Here is an 18,481-nt window from a genome sequence, read left to right as displayed (position 1 = left end):
CTTTATTTTAAAGGGGTCATCAGATGCCCATTTTCCACAAGTTGATTTGATTCTTTAGTGTCTTAATGGAAAGTCTATAGCATACTTTGGTTAAAATTTCTCAATGGTAGTGTAAAAAACATCTATACCCTGTAAAAATCAGCTCTGTTTTCATCAAGCCATTCTAGTTCATGTTGCTTTAAATTCTAATGAGCTCTGCTGGCCCTGCCCCTCTCTTCCGTGGGGTGATGAGCAGACTTTAAGCCCGGTACACACCAAGGCAACGGTCGGCCATCAGGCAGTTTTTGTTCATCGACCGACTAAGTTTTCTCAGTGTGTTCCATGCTGTCAGCTGAAGTTGGTCCTCGTCTGCTTTTTTTGGCCGATTCGACATGTTGAATCAGCGTTGGAGTTCGTCGGTCAGTCGAGCCATCTGATCATTCTGATTGGCTGTTCAGCTGGCGAACCAGTGCATGAGAAAAGATCAGATCGGACGTGCTACTTGGCCGTCGGGTGTCGAGCGTCGGCTTGGTGTGTCATGGCAACTTTTGACCCTGCTGACGTGAGCCGACCCAGCAGTCTGCTTTCGTCACCACTAGTTCATCGGTGTCGCTGGGTGGATTTTTATCATTATAGGATGGATGTGTACACACACTTCCAACATACATTTATGTTCAAACAACTCGTAAAGTGAATTTTGCATCCAATGACCCCTTTAAATAAAATAATTTCTTTATATTTTCTTTTTTATTTTGTGGTGAGATTTGACTCAAAATGAATTTTTTTATTGTTTATACTTTGAATATGTGCTTATATTGTGAGAATATACTGTATTTGACTTAGGCTGGTGCGATACATTACCAAACGTCAGATTAGGCAGTGTGTGTTCATTCTCCTGCTCACCAGACAGCATGCTAACAGCTGCTGCAACCCTTCTATTACTGAACAGGATTTACAGTGGCAACGACTCCCCAAATTATTTATGAGCTCCCAACACAGCCGCATACAGAGCCCCATCACACAGCTCTCCTACATCCAGACCCCTGATCACCCCCCCACAACCACGAACGACAGGACCTTTGGCCTCCAGTGCTCAAAGCACAGGCCCCACACAAGGTGCTGACAATCTGAGGAGCCTTTCCAACATCAGGCATTAAACACAAAAATGACAGCATCAGATAAAAGCGCTAAGAGGAAAGATGGGAGGAGTTATTAGGGAAGTTCAAACTAAAACAAGACATTTGATTTTTTAAATATGGAGTCTACCCTGATCTAAGCTTTAATTTTGGTCACAAAATGCAGATTTCATTAATAACAGCTGGCAAAATTAAAATTTTGTCATTAATCATTTACCCCCATGTCCCCGAGAATACTTTATGTATGCAAAGAAAACTAAAATTTTCGTTTTCTACGTTTATTTACGCTTTGATTTGAACGAAAACAGCGTATCCTTTGATTTGAACGAAAACAGCGTATCCCAGCATATCCAGCGTACATTGTTAGAACAATGTACGCAGTTTGCGCTCAGTGGATACTCTCCAAAATGCCACTACGTTGACACGGAGGAGACGAAATGTTGAATAAAGTCATTATTTTTGTTTACTTTGAGTACAAAAAGTATTTTCGTCGCTTCATAACATTCAGATTGAACCACTGATGGCAGATGGACTATTTTGACGATGTCTTTCATACTTTTCTGGGCCTTGACAGTGTTATTTACTTGGCAGTCAATGGGACAGTCACAAGCCTCCCGGTTTTCATCCAAAATATCATAAATTGTGTTCCGAAGACAAACAAAGCTTTTACGGGTTTGGAATGACATGGGGGTAAGTGATTATTTCATTTTGGGGTGGAGTAAGCCTTTAAATGATTACAAAATAAAGCTGTTGCTTTGGAATTTTCTAATAATCAAAGATTCTTAAAGTTAAAGAATCTTAAAAAAAAAAAGAAAACAGTTTCCACAAAAAAATAAAAATAAACAGCACCACTTATTTTCAACATTATTAAGGAAAAATGTTTCTCACATTTACATAATAAAATATACTAAAAAAGAAAACAGTTACATTATATTTTTGTGTTATATTATAGTTATATTAATATATTAAATTGTAATAATATTTGACAATATTATGTATCAAATGAATGCAGCCTTGGTGAGCATAAGAGACTTCTTTCAAATACCTTATCGCCCCCAAAGTGTACAAATATATCGTCATGCAATCTAGTCAGCAGTGTATTATGCATCATTAGCAAAGTATAAGCTAATAAATTATACTGGCTTCTGAAATTAAGTACTCACACATTAAACACTCATCAGATAAAACATTCTAATAAAATGTATTTTCTCATATTTCTGGGAAATATTACACACAGATCCAAAACCTCAGACACAGAGAAAGTCCAAAGAAAAGAGAAAACAAGTGAGAAAACAGTAAAAGAAAGACAGAGCAGAAACGTAAAAGTGGGTCTGGAAGGGAAGAAAGCTGAAAAACAGTTAGGATCAGTTAAGAAAGGCAGCCGCCTGCTAAAACAGAGTTGACAGGCAGCACTTAGGACAGGCCAGTGTGGAAGCACCAATTTTATTAGCTAGCCCACATAAACAGCAGGTCATCACCCCGTGAGGCTGCCATTGTTCTGAGGAAACAACACCACTCTGAAGGCAGTGGCTTTAAATTCTATTTAGACTAATCAAGTCAGAATTTCAGCATAAAAGATAAGCACAAGAGCACAAAATGGACCAATGCCTATCCTCTGAACACCAAGTCCAAAGTATTGTATGATCTGTTTTCATTAAAAGGCCAGATCAACATATAATTTGGTTCTCAAAATAAAATAAAATATATAAAAAAAAATAAAAAAATAAAAAAAGTTATACTCCAGGCTAGATCTGAAGTGGGGTTGACACTTACTTGCACATGATGGACTTCCGGAGAGCAAGGCCTTCCTCCAGGTCTGCCTCATTGGCCATGAACAGAAGCCTCTTTTCCGTGACATCCACGCCTACAAAGTCCCGCTGCTCTCCTGCCACAAGGCACAATTCCAATCTGTCATAACCAACTCATAAAATACGACAGTGGGATATTGTACAGTCAAACTGTATTTTGGCTCAAGACAGATGGCCAGTCAACAACCTGGATGATCTGCAGGAATGCAAAATAATACAGTCTACTGGGATGTGTTTTTTGTTCATATTGGGAAGAGAGGAAATGGTCAATAAATAGTTTTTGGAAACAGTGCAACAACATCACTCCGTTCAAAACCACACCATCTTTTTCCTGCTCAATTACGTTTATGTGAGTGATAGTACCTGCTTTCTTCTTGCCCTTTTGGCCAGGGACAGTCTCTGTGAATTCATGCACTTTGCTCATGAGCATCGACAGGGTGGCGTTGTGTGCACGAAAGAGGTCCACAACCTCATGCAGAGCCACATCCGTTATCAAATCACAGCTCACCACCAAGATGTCTGTCTGTGGGAGAAAAAATAAATAAATAAAGGCAAATCCTATTTAAACCAGCATCAAGACGGAACAATCCAGCTTTTCCACCCACAATTTGATTATAATGTCCACTGGAAGGATGATGTGTTACCTACACATAATTAGAATGATTACTTTCAGGTTCTGAAATCCCCAGTTGGGTTGAAATACTTGAATAAAAAAAAATATTTTGTGCCAATGGGCAAGTTTTTCAAGTATTTGCTACAGACACTCAGCATCTTCCTTGTTCTTGTGAAATTAAAGAGTCAGAAATTCTATTCAGATATATTCGTTCACAACATAAAGCTCCCAACCCAGGTCCATCCAACCCAAACTAGTCATTAATTGTCATAGCTGTAATGTCACAACCAATGACAACTGCAATAATATTACCACCAACACTGATATAAATGGCGATTTAGTCTTCAGAAACTCAATTGAATATTAATTACATATGTGACCATGGACCACAAAACCAGTCATAAGGGTCATTTTTTTTAAATTGAGATTTATCCATCTGGAAGCTGAATAAATAAGCTTTACATTGATGTATGGTTTGTTAGCCGAGATACAACTATTTGAAAATCTGGAATCTGGTAATTCAAAATACTGAGTTCTGTCCAAATGAAGTTCTTAGCAATGCATATTACTAATCAAAAGTTAAGTTTTGATATTTACGGTAGAAAATTTACAAAATATCTTCATGGAACATTCATGATTTTTGGCATAAAAGAAAAATCAATAATTTTGACCCATACGATGTACTTTTGGCTATTGCTAAAAATATACTCATGCTACTTAAGAATGGTTTTGTGGTCAAGGGTCAGATATCAAAGAAGCTAGCATTGTTCCAGGAAATGGAAGATGCATGGTACCAAGCTTAGACACCAAAAAAGTCAAAAGTGGGACAAACTTCATCAAGTGCCAGTGTTCCTGGAGCACAACTTGTGCTGAATGGTCATATTATTATTTCACACCTCAGACAAATTACCTCAGCTTGTTAGGCTATAATTTCCTATTTTAGCCCTATGTACAGACTACTTACTGGCATGCTGAGCTCCAAAAACTGTCTGGTACATTAAATAAAACCAACAACCAAGTTTTCACATATCCTGAAGAAAAATAGATTTTTGCTCATACAAAACACTGCCACATGCTTCAGATGACACTTTCATTGCCTAATGTTCTCCACTTCATGTATGAAGACTCTTGTCGATGGTCACAACAACAAAATAAATGTTTATAACATGAGAATGATGTGATAAAACGAGAGACCCAATCTCTCAAAAAAAGCACTGTGCTCTGCCACAGTTTGCGTGAGGGTGTGTATGAGTGAGCGCAGGCATGGAGGGGAACCCAGCGATAAATCCTGTTCTCCTTTGCCATTGTTTCTGTTTGAGTTGTCTGGTTCCCATCTGGTCTGTCCATCTCAGGCATGTGGATAAATAAACATGGGAGCAGGAGTGGGGAACAACCCATTAGAGCGTGCCTGGCTCAGGGAGAGCTGCATGCCTCATTGGGGAGGCCCAGGGAGAGGCCCTGCCATGACGCTGTGCTCCGCTCCGCTCCGATACAGTTCCGGTTCTCTTGTACTGGCCCTGGGGCAGAAGGCCCAGGAGCCACCGGAGCACACATGCTCAAAAGATAACAGGGTGCACAGCGCTGTCTGTTTATAATGAGCTAACTGTGCTACTGAGGAAGGAGAGCAATCCCTCCCCACTGACCACTTCAAACCCTCAGAATGACTTCAAGCTAATGCACATATGAATCCTTACAAAATCACAGCAAAGTCAGAGCCACACACAATCCGCATTCATGTTTACATATTCTGCATTGAACTGGGTGTGGGGGAGGGGTGTCTATATATTTATTATTACTTAAACATTCGACAGGATGCTAGATGCTAGATTTTAGAATAACTTATTTAAAATGTTAAAAACGCAATGAATATAATAATATAATAAACATTACGATTTATAAAGATCAAATCTGAAAAAAAAACCTGATGAGCTGCATTCAAAGCCATTGTACAATAGCCGATACACACGCAGCTCTCTGATCACACATCTACTTAAATTACTACACTGCTTGCCAACCATAAACTGTCTAGAGCTAGACTAATGAACTACATTACTTGGCAGCAGAATTGTTTATTCTAATTATTTATATTGAGCATATCATAATACAGTTGCCAGTGTTTAATTAAGGTAATCAGACCCAAGGGGCTGTGCCTTTCAGCAATGTCTATCCCAGTGGTTCTCAAGCAAGTGTTATTTTAGTATAATTAAATACTATTTTGGCTTTTATTAATATATTGTATTAGTTTTGATTTTGATTTTTTTTCCAGTTAGTTATTTTAGTTCAAGTTAAACTAAATTCAAATGAAATATTGCCATAAATATGTTGAGAATATTGAGATATTAAATATGGAGAAATATTGCAATGGCCACTACCTGAAATAAAAGAAAGTTAAAATAAGTCCATGTTCCAGATTTTCTTGATAAGGAATTAAAGGAATACAACACTACAATATCTACCTGATAAAATATTTTAATGTTTGGCATAACGAATAATTAATTTGATTAAATTTACTTGACTTTCTCGGGTCTAGAATAAAGCAATAAGCCCCAAGAAGCTGTGGTTTACAGTGAATTTATAACAGCTAAGGGGTGTTGTTTGGCATAATGCGGAGTGGAGGCTACCTCATATATCTAGATTTGCCAACACCATGAAAATCATGGCTCTTCAAAACATGAAACTGTTTTTCACAAAAAGTTTCTTATTTCTTGGTTGGGGTGGGGTTGTGTCAAAGTTGTCTTGAGGCCACCTTTGAAACTTGCTTAGGCTCTGGGTCCCAGGTTTGAGAGCCACTAGTCTGCCATGACTTAATGCTTTATTTTGTCAATTATGTCCCTATGAATTCTGCAAATACCTCTTTTCTGTGGGTGCACATTTCGTGCAAGTCTAGCAAAAGTTGAAAGCAGGAGAATAGCAAGTGTTCGGGGTAAGGGGAACAAACCACCTGTCCAACTGAAGCGAAGACCCATGGTGGCAAATGGGAGATTTTATTGACCCTAAAAAGCCAAAATCCTTCTTCCAGAATTAGAGTTTAAAATGGAAAAATATTTTAATTGTACAGACATTTTACACAGTTTTACCATTGATTTAATTAAAAGGGTAGTTCACACAAAAACTAAAACTCTGTAATTGGCTCGTTTTCATTTTTCAAACTAACCTTTTTCTGTGGAACACCAAATAAATATTTTGTAGAATGTTTTTGCTGATACTATATAATGAAAGTCAGAGGATCCAAAACAACACAGAGACCATTTTCAAAATGTGATCTTTTGCATGCAAAAGAATAAGACATTCAGGTTTGGAATGATTTAACATTCATAGTTCATTCATGGGTGAACTATTTCTTTAAGACTGCTGTGGTTCAAAGTAGCCGATAGACAGGCGATGCCTGGAAATGTGTACTCCAGTCCCAGAGTACATAAAAGGAACATAAAAGGAACACAGAGCGAAGGCAAAGCAACCACATAACGGCGATCATTCAAACATCCAAACATCCAAACATTTACCATGATTTCACAGTCAACCAAGAATGTACACTGATGAAACGTAAAACCCATCGTAAACCACCCAAGTAAATCGATCTGTCTCTGCAGCTTTAACCACTTAACATTTCATAGCTGGGGTTTCTATTTTTGAGTGGACCCAACAAGTGGCCAAATGCCTGAGGCCTGACAACGGCAGTGCCCTCTTGGCCGCTGGGAGGGGAGGGAGTTAGGAAGGCTGGATCAGCGGCCTGCCTTAGTCACAGAGCCTCTGAAGGTCTGGAGTGGGCGTCAGCTGTTGGATCATCTGAGCGCCACTGCCGCTGACGCTGGGCCTTTCAGTAGGCCCTGGTGCTGCACTGCGCTGAAGGAGAGGCACAGGGAGGTCAGGCCACCCACAGACACTTCCAGTTCTGCTTGGCTGCCCCCTGGGCCAGCCAGGTGAGACCACCCAAGAGCAGAGCAGAGGAAGAGACGGGAAAAAGAGGGTGGAGAGAGGAGGAGAGGATAAGAGGGAATAAAAAGGAAGGGAAGTAGAAATATGGCTTACACTAGTATACCACTACAGACATGCTTACTCGCAAACAACTGGCCTGTCATGACTGCGTTAGGGTGTATTGAAAATATTGTATACATTTACTTTTCAAATTTTCAAATTGAAACTGAAATTTAAAAAGAATGTCAGTGGGGGTGCCAGAAAAACTGCTTTCAATACCATTTTGAGAAAACTTTGGTGACAATTTCAAATAAACTACTATTTTGTAATATTTGTGTGTGTGTGTGTGTGTGTGTGTGTGTGTGTGTGTTTGTGTGTATGCCTGCGTGTGCGTTTTAATTTCATATATAAAAAAAAATCCTATTCAGAGGATTGTAATTTTTTTGAGACAACAGACCTCTACGAAATAATGAATAAAAATACTATTCAACACTAAGTACATATAAAGAAAAGATAACTGAATTACGAAACTGAGACATAATCAGAAAGTCAGTAACTAATGAAATGTATATAAACATTTCACACCATATATATATATATATATATATAAATAAATCAATTTTGAAGTTGAGATATTTCTATATAGTAGGCGTGACATAAAAATCATCAAAAAAGCCAAAAGAAAAATAGAAAAAAAAAAGAAAAAACTGCATTCAGATTAATTTTTCCAGAGCACTTAGTGCAAACAAAGATGTATAAGTGCATTTTTCAGGAAAAATGTGTACACAAGTTGATCGAGAATGACTTGATCCCAGTGAACTCGGAGCCTTAATACTAACAAAAGCCAGCAGAACGCTACACAACACGAAGATTATTCAGTTTCTGTACAAACATTGACTCAATGCATCAGTATGAACTCAAACACAGGTTAATGAAAGAGAGTTTTAAGAGTCAGGCACTCTGTCAGATGCTTCCATTATGTCCATTATATTTGCTGAAGCAAGGGAGTAGACTATGTGTTTAGACCATACAATAAATAGGGATTTAGGGCCCCTATTGCCAGCGCTCATCTCTCAACACGTAGTGGGGCTGTTCGTGCACTGGAGGGCCCTGCAACTCAATGCTTTTAATCTCTCATTTCTCTCTAGGATTAGAAATAAACGCATCTGTGCTGTTAGCGTGCTCCAGCAAGCCCTCCTCCTCAACATTCCCTTTCCACTGCATTGATATCTGTTGTCAGTTAATCTCCTGTTATAAGCGTTCGCACATGTTCAAGACATCTCTCTCTCAGAGATTTTACACTTTCATAAGTGTTGTGTGCAAGGTATGATACACATGAACAAATGCACTAATGCAATCTGGTCTATGGCCAATAGTGGGGGTTATATATATATATATATATATATTAGGGCCGGGACTCGATTAAAAAAATTAATCTAATTAATTAGAGGCTTTGTAATTAATTAATCGAAATTAATCGCATTTTAATCGCATATAAATATTTGACCTGAGAACAGTGAGAAGTAAGTTTTTTTATATGGATTTTTAAATGTCCCATCCACAGGGCCAACCAAAGCGGTCTCTTCAGCTTCTTTGTCCACGTTCACTGTGGTTTGTTTTTGGCTGTTTCTCAATATGCCTTCTTCAGCGATCTTGCGTCCTTGTGTTCTCGTTCTACGTCATCATTAACCGTCGAAGTTCAGTTCCAATTCTCAAGAACGCAAGTACAGAAAGTGCCCGGATATGTTCTTGAAACTGAGGATGCATCGAGTGCAGACTTGAGAGAATCGAGCCGTTAGAAATCCCAGAAAACGCTGTGGGTGGCCGGTGTACGGAAGCCTGTAAGCTTTAAAGTCGCTCTCACAAATACTTAACGGCTCTTCAAGTTGAAAGTAAACATTTATCGTTTTGTTTTGGTTAATTTTAATAAAGTTATAAGACCCGGAGAAAGTCTGCATTTTTATTGGCATATTAAAATGAATCTTAACAGTAAAACATATAACGCTGTAAAATAAAACAATGCAATTATATGAAAGTAATATCTATAATAGTATGAAATGTTTTAATAAGTTATGACATTTTGTAATATTGATTGTTCATTGGCCGTTTCTTATGCTGAGACTATGCGGTCAGTTAAGCAGGAACGCAGTACATCTCAGTTCTCATAAGTGTGCGTTCTGTGTTCTCGCGTCCTTCCGAGTTCGTTCTTCCAAGGAAGCTTGGCAAGACCGGTCTCCACGAGAACGCAAGTCCGTTCTTTGCGTTCTTGGAATTGAGAAACAGCCTTTAGTCTGAACGCTAGTTGGTGCTCCAGTATAATCGGTCCGCCGAAACTCATCCAGTGAGAAACGTTCCGCGGTGCAAAAATAAGTGCGATTAAAATGCGTTAAAAAAATTAACGCGTTATTTTTGTGTAATTAATTAATCTAAATTAACGCGTTAAAGTCCCGGCCCTATATATATATATATATACACACACACACACATATACAGACGGTACACTATTACATTACAAATTCTCAAAAGAATTTGGAATCTGAAATGCATTCAAAAAAATATCTCAGGATTGTCCTGGATTTCTTGGGTCAAATTCTGTAGTTGTGCCAGAAAAATTGTCAGTCTAAACATCAGGCTTTCTAGATATTTTATTCAAGGAAACATTGGGGATTAGTGTTGTCACAGTGCCAAAATTTCAGTATTTGGTACTGATACCAGTGAAAATCCAACGTTCTCTGTACCAATTTCGATACCAAAGCAAAACAAAAACATGCTAATTAAAAAACATACTATTTTTATTAATAAAGTCAAACAAAACTAAAATGTACAAAAATCAATGCCATTTTTTATATTTATTTAAAATTGTGTTTAAAATGGTAAAATGCTCGTGAAGTGACTCTCAGAGCAGTTCTGGAGATGTTGTTAATGTATTTATGTCCTCATTGAGACGGTAGATGATGAAATCACCGCGAGCGTCAGGCGCGCTTCAGTGTATGTAGTAAAAAAAACCCGCGCGTCTCAGCCATTCATTCACACAGACACTCGCAGAACATGCGGGATTCATATTTGAATCGACTTTTGTGGCTTAATGTTTACAGATACTAGTCCATGTCGCGATTTGATTCAAGTATAATGACCTACTTTTGATTAATTAATCCAAACATTAACAAATTCTGTGACATTCCGTGTTAAACTGTAAATTCAGTTTTTATAACTGGATTCCGAGATTCCGTCCGCGTTTTCTGCATCACGGAAATCATACGGCCGTGCGCGTCAAGAACCGGGTTGACCGGGCACTCTGTACCACCGGTACTTAAAAAAAAAAACCTGGTACCGTGACGTTTTCATTTCATGTCACACTATTGGGGATAACTGTAAATAAACTAGTATTTCTTATTTATTTTTTTTTTATTAAAATTTTAAAATGATATCACTCCCCAACTGCCCAAAATTTCTTCTTCTATTCAGCATCAATGCTTCTTTGTCCAAAATGTTTAAAAATCCAATAAGGTTTTTTTTTTTTTTTTTTTTTTTGGGGGTGGGGGTGGGTGGGGGGGGGGGGGGGGGGGGGTTACGAAGCTAAAAGCTCATTGATTATCGCTTGTGGGATTTGAACCTACAGCCTTTTGGTTACTAGCCCAGGGCCCGTATTCATGAAGAATCTTAGTGCTAAGAGTTGCATCTAGTAACAAAATTCTAAGAAAATTCTTAGAAATGTGGGTGTGTCTCTTAAAATTAAAGAAATTATCCTAGTAAAGAAAAAAGTAATTCAGAAAGCATCTTAACCCTTAAAAGAGGTCTTAAGGTCCAAAATTGTTAGGAGTACGGACGAGGACTTTTAAGAGGGTTAAGAGTTTCTTTAGCAGCGGAGAAAATGGATGAAACATGGAGAAGAAATGTGTTGCACACAATGCATGACGGTGAGTTAATAAGACACTACACATTAGATCGTGCAGGGATCATGTTTGTGACCGATCTTATTAAAGACATGCTAACATCTCCGACACCGCGCAGAAATGCCATAGCGCCAGAAATGGACGTAATCACTACATTAACATATTTGGCAACTGGAAAAATGCAACTATGCAGCAGCGATGATTTGGGTCTGTTACAGCACTTATTAGGCTATGTCTCTGTTCATTTCCTATAAAATACGGTAAGTATGACAGCATGGTAAATAAAAAATAAAGAATATATATACATATATAATGTGTGTGTGTGTGTGTGTGTGTGTGAGAGAAAGATAAAAGTTTTTGCATTTTCCTTGCTCAGAGTTGCTCTCAGATTGGTCCTGAATCACTTTTAAGCAAAGACTCCTAATTAGACATTTTTAAGCTAAAATAGGACCTCTCTAAGAGGATTCTTAGAATCTTTATGAATACGGGCCCAGATCTTTAACCACTAAATTACACCACACCCAAGCAACAGAAAAATACTGTTACCTTAAATCCAACAGTGACCCTAAATTACCGCCCACTTCCATCTACATATGCATTGCACATGACCTGCAGGCCCATGAATGCCAGCAAGGGTTGAGGAAGGATTCTGACATCATGTGTCAGCCGTCTCTGGCCGCTGGGCTTTCAACAGATGAAATGAGGCACTCTGTGGAGTTGGATCCACAAAGATCCCCCTATGGCACACAGGATCTGCCCCTCACATCATTCCACTGACCCCAGGCCAACTCACATGGGAGACAGGTGAGGCTGTGTACGCCTGCCAGGCTTTTACACGCTTCTGGGCACACGCTCATGCTTACATGGACGTGCATGCTCATGCTGTTATTATGTTTCTTCCATTTAGTCACCATGATATGGTTAACTTGGAGCACAATGATTTACATTGACGAAAATGTATCACATCATTGTGTTGCTAACTCTTTTATGACCCTCCTTCATCACTGAGCACTCCTTACATGTCAAATCATTTGCTACGTCATTACTGGCTACAAAACAGACCACAAATATTATTTAGGCAGTTTTATGAAACAGTGAAATGCTGAAATCCATCATTAGATAATATCTTCATCACATTCAAAATCATTCCATGGCATTTTTGTGTTAAAAAAGCTGAAATAAGGTATAAATTGTGATTACAACAAAGCACAAATTAGCCTTCCAGAACTTGAAAACTCGTTGTTCTGGGATGGTAGAATAATCTTTCAAAATCTCTGAACAGCCCTCAAAATCTTCAATTGACTTTTTTTTTTTTTTTGAAGTTTTTTTCCTTTTGCCAAAAAACTTCAGCATCCACAATGCACTTTTGATTCTGGTGCCATCTGTCTGTTGAGTCATCTGTCCATGAATGTGAATACAAAAATATGGAAGTTTGATCTGATTCTGTATTGTTAAAACATATATAAAGAGTATACATTGTTCATTTACATATACTACAGAAGTTGGTTGAAAATTGACAAAACTTATCCTTTAAACGTGGTTTCTCCTAAAACAAAAATAAAAAATGTTTCATTGTTTCTTTGTTGCACCTACATGTCTGCATTAGCCTCACAGTGTCCATGATTTTGCCAAGGAAAACATTTTCCTGGATCAACATCTTGGTCATTCCTACCAACCAATCAGATTAGAGCATGGGGCTTTAATATAATTTCCCTCTCATTTTAGGCAGTTTATAGTTAGGGTTGTGGTTAAGGATATTTTCTTTGAGAGGAATGTTGTGTCAGGACCAACAGAAGATTTTGATCCTATTACTACAAAATCAGTCACAATTCTGGAATTTTGCAATGAAGCACTTCTCAAGTTACTGTACTGCTACTAATGTGTAAGCATTTTTTAAGTATTAGAGGCACAACTCCCATGCTTTTTGTTGTGACAACAATTGGATATGTAAATATTATGAATATTAATATAAAAGCATGAAATCAGCTGGTTTTAAACATCAAATTTGCATCTCCTCCCTCCACCATTAAAAAGACTAAGAGGTCTTAACCTACTTGACCATCCAAATATGAACAATTCTGGCCCGTTTTGGTGTCCTGGTTTTTGGAAAGTGCCAAATGTCAATGAAAGAAATGTTACAACTCAGTGTTATCCTATGATATTGACACTTGACGCACCTTGATCTTTTGCTGTATGTGTCGAAGGGCATCTGCGGTGCCCATGTCAGCTTCCTCCTGAATACATACAACATCCAACCTCATCTTCACATCCGTCTTCAGGCGCTGATCGGTGCTCAGGGCCTTCTGAACCTCTTTAGTGGTTATGACAATCACCTCTGGAAAAAGAACGTAATGATAACAGTCAGATGAATCAAGGATTTAGCCAAAAGCAAAATACCTTGTGCTCACCAAGGCAGCATTTATTTGATCAAAAACATTATTACAATTCAAACGAAGTGTTTACAATTTTAATATTTTTTAAAATGTTGTTTATTCCTGTGATGATGGCAAAGCTGAATTTTTTGCAGTCATTGAGGAAACATTTCAGGATTTTTTGATTAAAGTAAACAGAGAGGATTATTATTTGAACTAGAAATCATTTGTAACATTATAAATGTCTTTACTGCCACTTTTAATAACTTTAACGCATTCCTGCTGAATAAAATCGTACTGCCCCAACATTTTTGAATGGTAATTTATAAAATCATGCTAATGATAGCAGTTTAGATAGGATGTGGGAATGTGGGAAAAGAGGCGATGGTTTTGTTTCACTAAACCATTGGTTAGGCACAGCACACACTTAACCTGTGATACCTCAGACATGTACAAAATATATTAGACAAAACACCTTCAATTGAGTCTTTGTGAACTGTTTGTCATATGCCCAATGAGAGAAACTTTCAGCCAACTGGAAGAAGTTTGTCCCAGAATTCTGCTTTACTGCATAAATATTTTCTAACGAAGCAGCTTACTTACCATAGTTTGTGCTAAGACTTGTAAAAGCTAATTGCAGGGTCTTGCTGGCTGGCACTCTGGCTGTTAACAGGAGAGACTGTGCCACACATAAAGGTGCATACTGTACTGCTGGGCAGGCAAAGGGCCATACCCACAAACTCCACACCAGCTGGATCGCATGTATAGTCAATACAGCTAGGTGTGAACAATAAACATTTAATTATCATGAAGACATTAAACACAAATACTCGAAAAGGTACACGTCCCCTACTGGCTCTCAAATGTGGTCAAGCAATGAAGTGAACACAGGGCTCTAAGTTAACGGTTTGGATTTATTTCCACAAAAAACAGGAGTGGATGGGGTTTTCCTGTATTTTTAGCATGAAATTCTATAAATACAAATATATGTAGCCTAGGATTAGGACTGACATGTAAAATGAAGCGGAAAAAGTTATCAATGTAATAATTCAAAATGTAAATAAATACATTTTTAAATGTACTAAGTGTTTTAAATGTAATAAATGTTTTAAAATGTAGATAAAAAATTTAAAAATAGTCTATTGATTTGACCATTTAAGATATTATTTATTTCCATTTTTTATGTTACAATAAGATTAATAAAACGTAATTATTAAAAACTTACCTTATTCCTTACTGGCACTAGTAAATTACATATTGCTCCATGCTATGCTGGCCCAAAACTGTTTTTAAGGGTGGGCCTGCTGAAGGTCTCCTAATTCTAAGCTATGTGGAGGAAAGCTGGCCTAAAACATAAGGCACACTGCCATTTATCCTCAAGTACTAGACTGCAGTTGATTTATTACAGAGTTTGAAATGATCCAACATTAGTTGTATGGGGTGCATTTGACTCCGTGTAATGGTATCTTGGCTTTATTACATTTGTCTTTTTCCAGTCTAGTCTGTCTTTTTCCACTTAGTCATCCCTCATCTTTATTTATACCAATGATGTACAGCCATATAAAGCATAATACGCTGCCAAATATGAAAACAGCAAAATCTAGTTGGTTTTATCCAGCTCCTGTTCCCTGACAAAAAGAGTCTTGACACTGAAAACAAGAAGCAACATAAGTGCGGGTGGCTTTAACATGGAAACCATGGCATTAGAGTATGTCAACTGTAAAAACGGCTCTACCTTTCCTATTTAGGAAATAAGGACTTTATTAGTTAAATTTAAGCAGCCTGCACAAATTATGACCACCTGCAGCTTAAATGTGTTGTAAGCAATTTCAGCTGTTTTGTTAACTTCCACCACACACACCCACTCTCCAAAATCCACCCCCAAAGAGATGTCATCCAAACCCATGCAAAGTGATTCAAAGACACTGAGTTTCTGATTGGCTATAAAAGCATGAGTCTGGCCTCAACAGTTCTGCCAGAGAGAAAGGTTTCTCGGGACACCCATTTCAGTGATTTCTGTCTAACTGTTACTGCATCAATTATTTTCCTCATCATCTTGATTTAACTATGCTAAGCATGGAAGCACACAAGTATATTATACGAAGCAGGCAATTCTTTAACAATATACCAGTCGTAATTATTAATATAAAAATGATTTTTTTAAAAGTTTCATTTGCATAACACCTTTCTCACAAAAAAAGCAGCTTTAAGTGCTTTACAGTTTTTACAAAAGCATTCCAATAAGCTCATAAAACCAGGGTATTATACCATACTATAAAATAAGATGATAAAATCCACTTTATAATAATAATAAAAGAATATATAAAAAAAATTAAAATCAATATACATGAAATGGAAATTAAATAATAAAATGTAATAATTTTTTAATCATTTTAAATAAAAATATTAAAAATACTACAGAAGACCTGTGTTATTATCATTGTAGTATCATTGAGATACTATTATAGTTTTAGTATTATAGTATACTATTAATCGCATCCAAAATAAAAGCTAGTTTATATAATATGTATGTGTACTGAGTATACAATGGTGTGAAAAAGTGTTGGCCGCCTTCCTGATTGTTTATTTTTTTGCATGTTTGTCACACTTTAATGTTTCAGATCATCAAACAAATTTAAATATTAATCAAAGATAACACAAGTAAACACAACATGCAGTTTTTAAATGAAGGGTTTTTTTATGAAGTGAAAACAAAATCCAAACCCACATGGCCCTGTGTGAAAAAGTGTTTGCCCCGAACCTTCCCAGCAGTGGCCGGCCGACCAAAATTACCCCAAGAGCTCAGCGACGACTCATCCAAGAGGTCACAAAAGACCCCACAACATCTGCTGTGGCATGACCTTAAAAAGGCGGTTCATGCTCAAACCCTCCAATGTGGCTGAATTACAACAATTCTGCCAAGATGAGCGGGCCAAAATTCCTCCACAGCGCTGTAACAGACTCATTGCAAGTTATCGCAAACGCTTGATTGCAGTTGTTGCTGCTAAGGGTAGCCCAACCAGTTATTAGGTTTAGGGGGCAAGCACTTTTTCACACAGGGCCATGTGGGTTTGGATTTTGTTTTCCCTTCATAATAAAAAACTTCATTCAAAAACTGCATGTTGTGTTTACTTGTGTTATCTTTGATTAATATTTAAATTTGTTTGATGATCTGAAACATTAAAGTGTGACAAACATGTAAAAAAAATAAAAAATCAGGAAGGGGGCCAACACTTTTTCACACCACTGTATTTATTATGCATATATAAATACTAGTGCTGTCAAACAATTAATCGCATCCAAAATAAAAGTTTTTGTCTACATAATTATATATATATATATATATATATATATATATATATATATATATGTGTGTGTGTGTACTTTGTATATTTATGTTTGTATAAATAAACACATACAGTATATTTTGAAAATATGTACATGTATTTACATGTATATATTTATATTCATATAATCTATATTATACATAAATATATTTAATATATAAACAATTTTTTTCTGAAATATATACATGCATGTGTGTGTATTTATTTATATATACATAATATACACAGTATACACATATATATTATGCACACAAAAACTTATTTTGATGCGATTACTCACCATTAATCGTTTGACAGCACTAATAAATACATGCGGTAACACTTTATTTTAGGGTTTCTTAACTAGTTGCTTATTAGCATGCATATTACTAGAATATTAGCCATTTATTAGTAGTAATTAAGAACATATTAATGCCTTATTCTACATTCCAAATCCTACCCAATACCTAAACTTAACAACTACCTTACTAATTATTAATAAGCAGCAAATTAATTTAACTATCTTACTAACTATTAATAAGCAGCAAATTAGGAATTTATTGAGGGAAAAGTCGTAGTTAATAGTGAATAAGTGTTCCCTATTCTAAAGTGTTACCATACACACATGTATGTATATATTAAAAAAATATATATTTTTAATATATTAAATATATTTATTTATAATATAAATTATATGAGTGTAAATATAGACATGTAAATATTTTCAAAATATATACTGTATGTAAGTGTATTATGTATACAAATATACACAAAACACATTATGCAAACAAAAACTTATTCTGGATGCGATTAATCGTTTTATAGCACTAATATTTATACATTATTTTATACACTGTTTATACATTTATACATACAAGTGTCACAAAAGTGTCACTTGAAATAAAATATATATTAACAAATACATTTTATACACACACTTTTTGTCCTTCCTATTTTTTTCCCTGTGATTTATTTTTTATGGTTTATTATAATAACCGTGAAATAGACAGAACACTTCAAAAAACTGAACTAGCACATATGTATGCCTTTGAATTGCAGTTTTCATTTTTATTCATAATTTTGTGTCCTCTAAGCAGGAAAAGCCTATTTCTACTCCCTTTTGGCACTCAGCAGACATTAAAAAAATGACCAAAACACTGAGCAACGTTAGGAACAGCCATCAAACAAACTTCGTAATAAACAAAAAATAGAAAGTAAATAAGTCTACCCATGTATCTCTATATCAGAATATACTAACTCTAGACATCTGGAAACAAAAACACTTTTCTCATGTGACAAAATCTCGCTTTTAATGAACTTTGTTTTCTGATATGACAGTATGTTTACCTTCAAAGCCCACTCTCTCCAGCAGGTTAAGGGGGTACCAGATGAGGGGTCTGTTACCCACAGGTAGCAGAGGTTTGGGGGTGTTATAGGTG

At 36.6% G+C, this 18,481-nt stretch overlaps 1 protein-coding gene across 2 annotated transcripts in view; it reads right to left on the bottom strand.

The window, feature by feature from the left end:
* Positions 1–18,481, bottom strand: part of LOC306845621 (translation initiation factor eIF2B subunit gamma-like) — a 39,199-nt gene that overhangs the window by 20,141 nt on the left and 577 nt on the right. For both annotated transcript variants that reach the window (XM_079378526.1, XM_079378527.1), the window contains exons 2-5: positions 18,390–18,481; positions 13,522–13,679; positions 3,287–3,446; positions 2,889–3,000 (exon numbers count right to left, since the gene is read on the bottom strand). The exon at positions 18,390–18,481 is cut by the window's right edge. In XM_079378526.1, the coding sequence (XP_079234652.1) occupies positions 2,889–3,000; positions 3,287–3,446; positions 13,522–13,679; positions 18,390–18,481 (522 nt within the window). The remainder of the gene's footprint in view (positions 1–2,888; positions 3,001–3,286; positions 3,447–13,521; positions 13,680–18,389) is intronic.

The sequence above is a fragment of the Barbus barbus genome (assembly GCF_936440315.1).
Source record: "Barbus barbus genome assembly, chromosome: 26".
NCBI lineage: Eukaryota > Metazoa > Chordata > Actinopteri > Cypriniformes > Cyprinidae > Barbus > Barbus barbus.
This window is presented reverse-complemented; position numbering and strand designations above follow the sequence as displayed.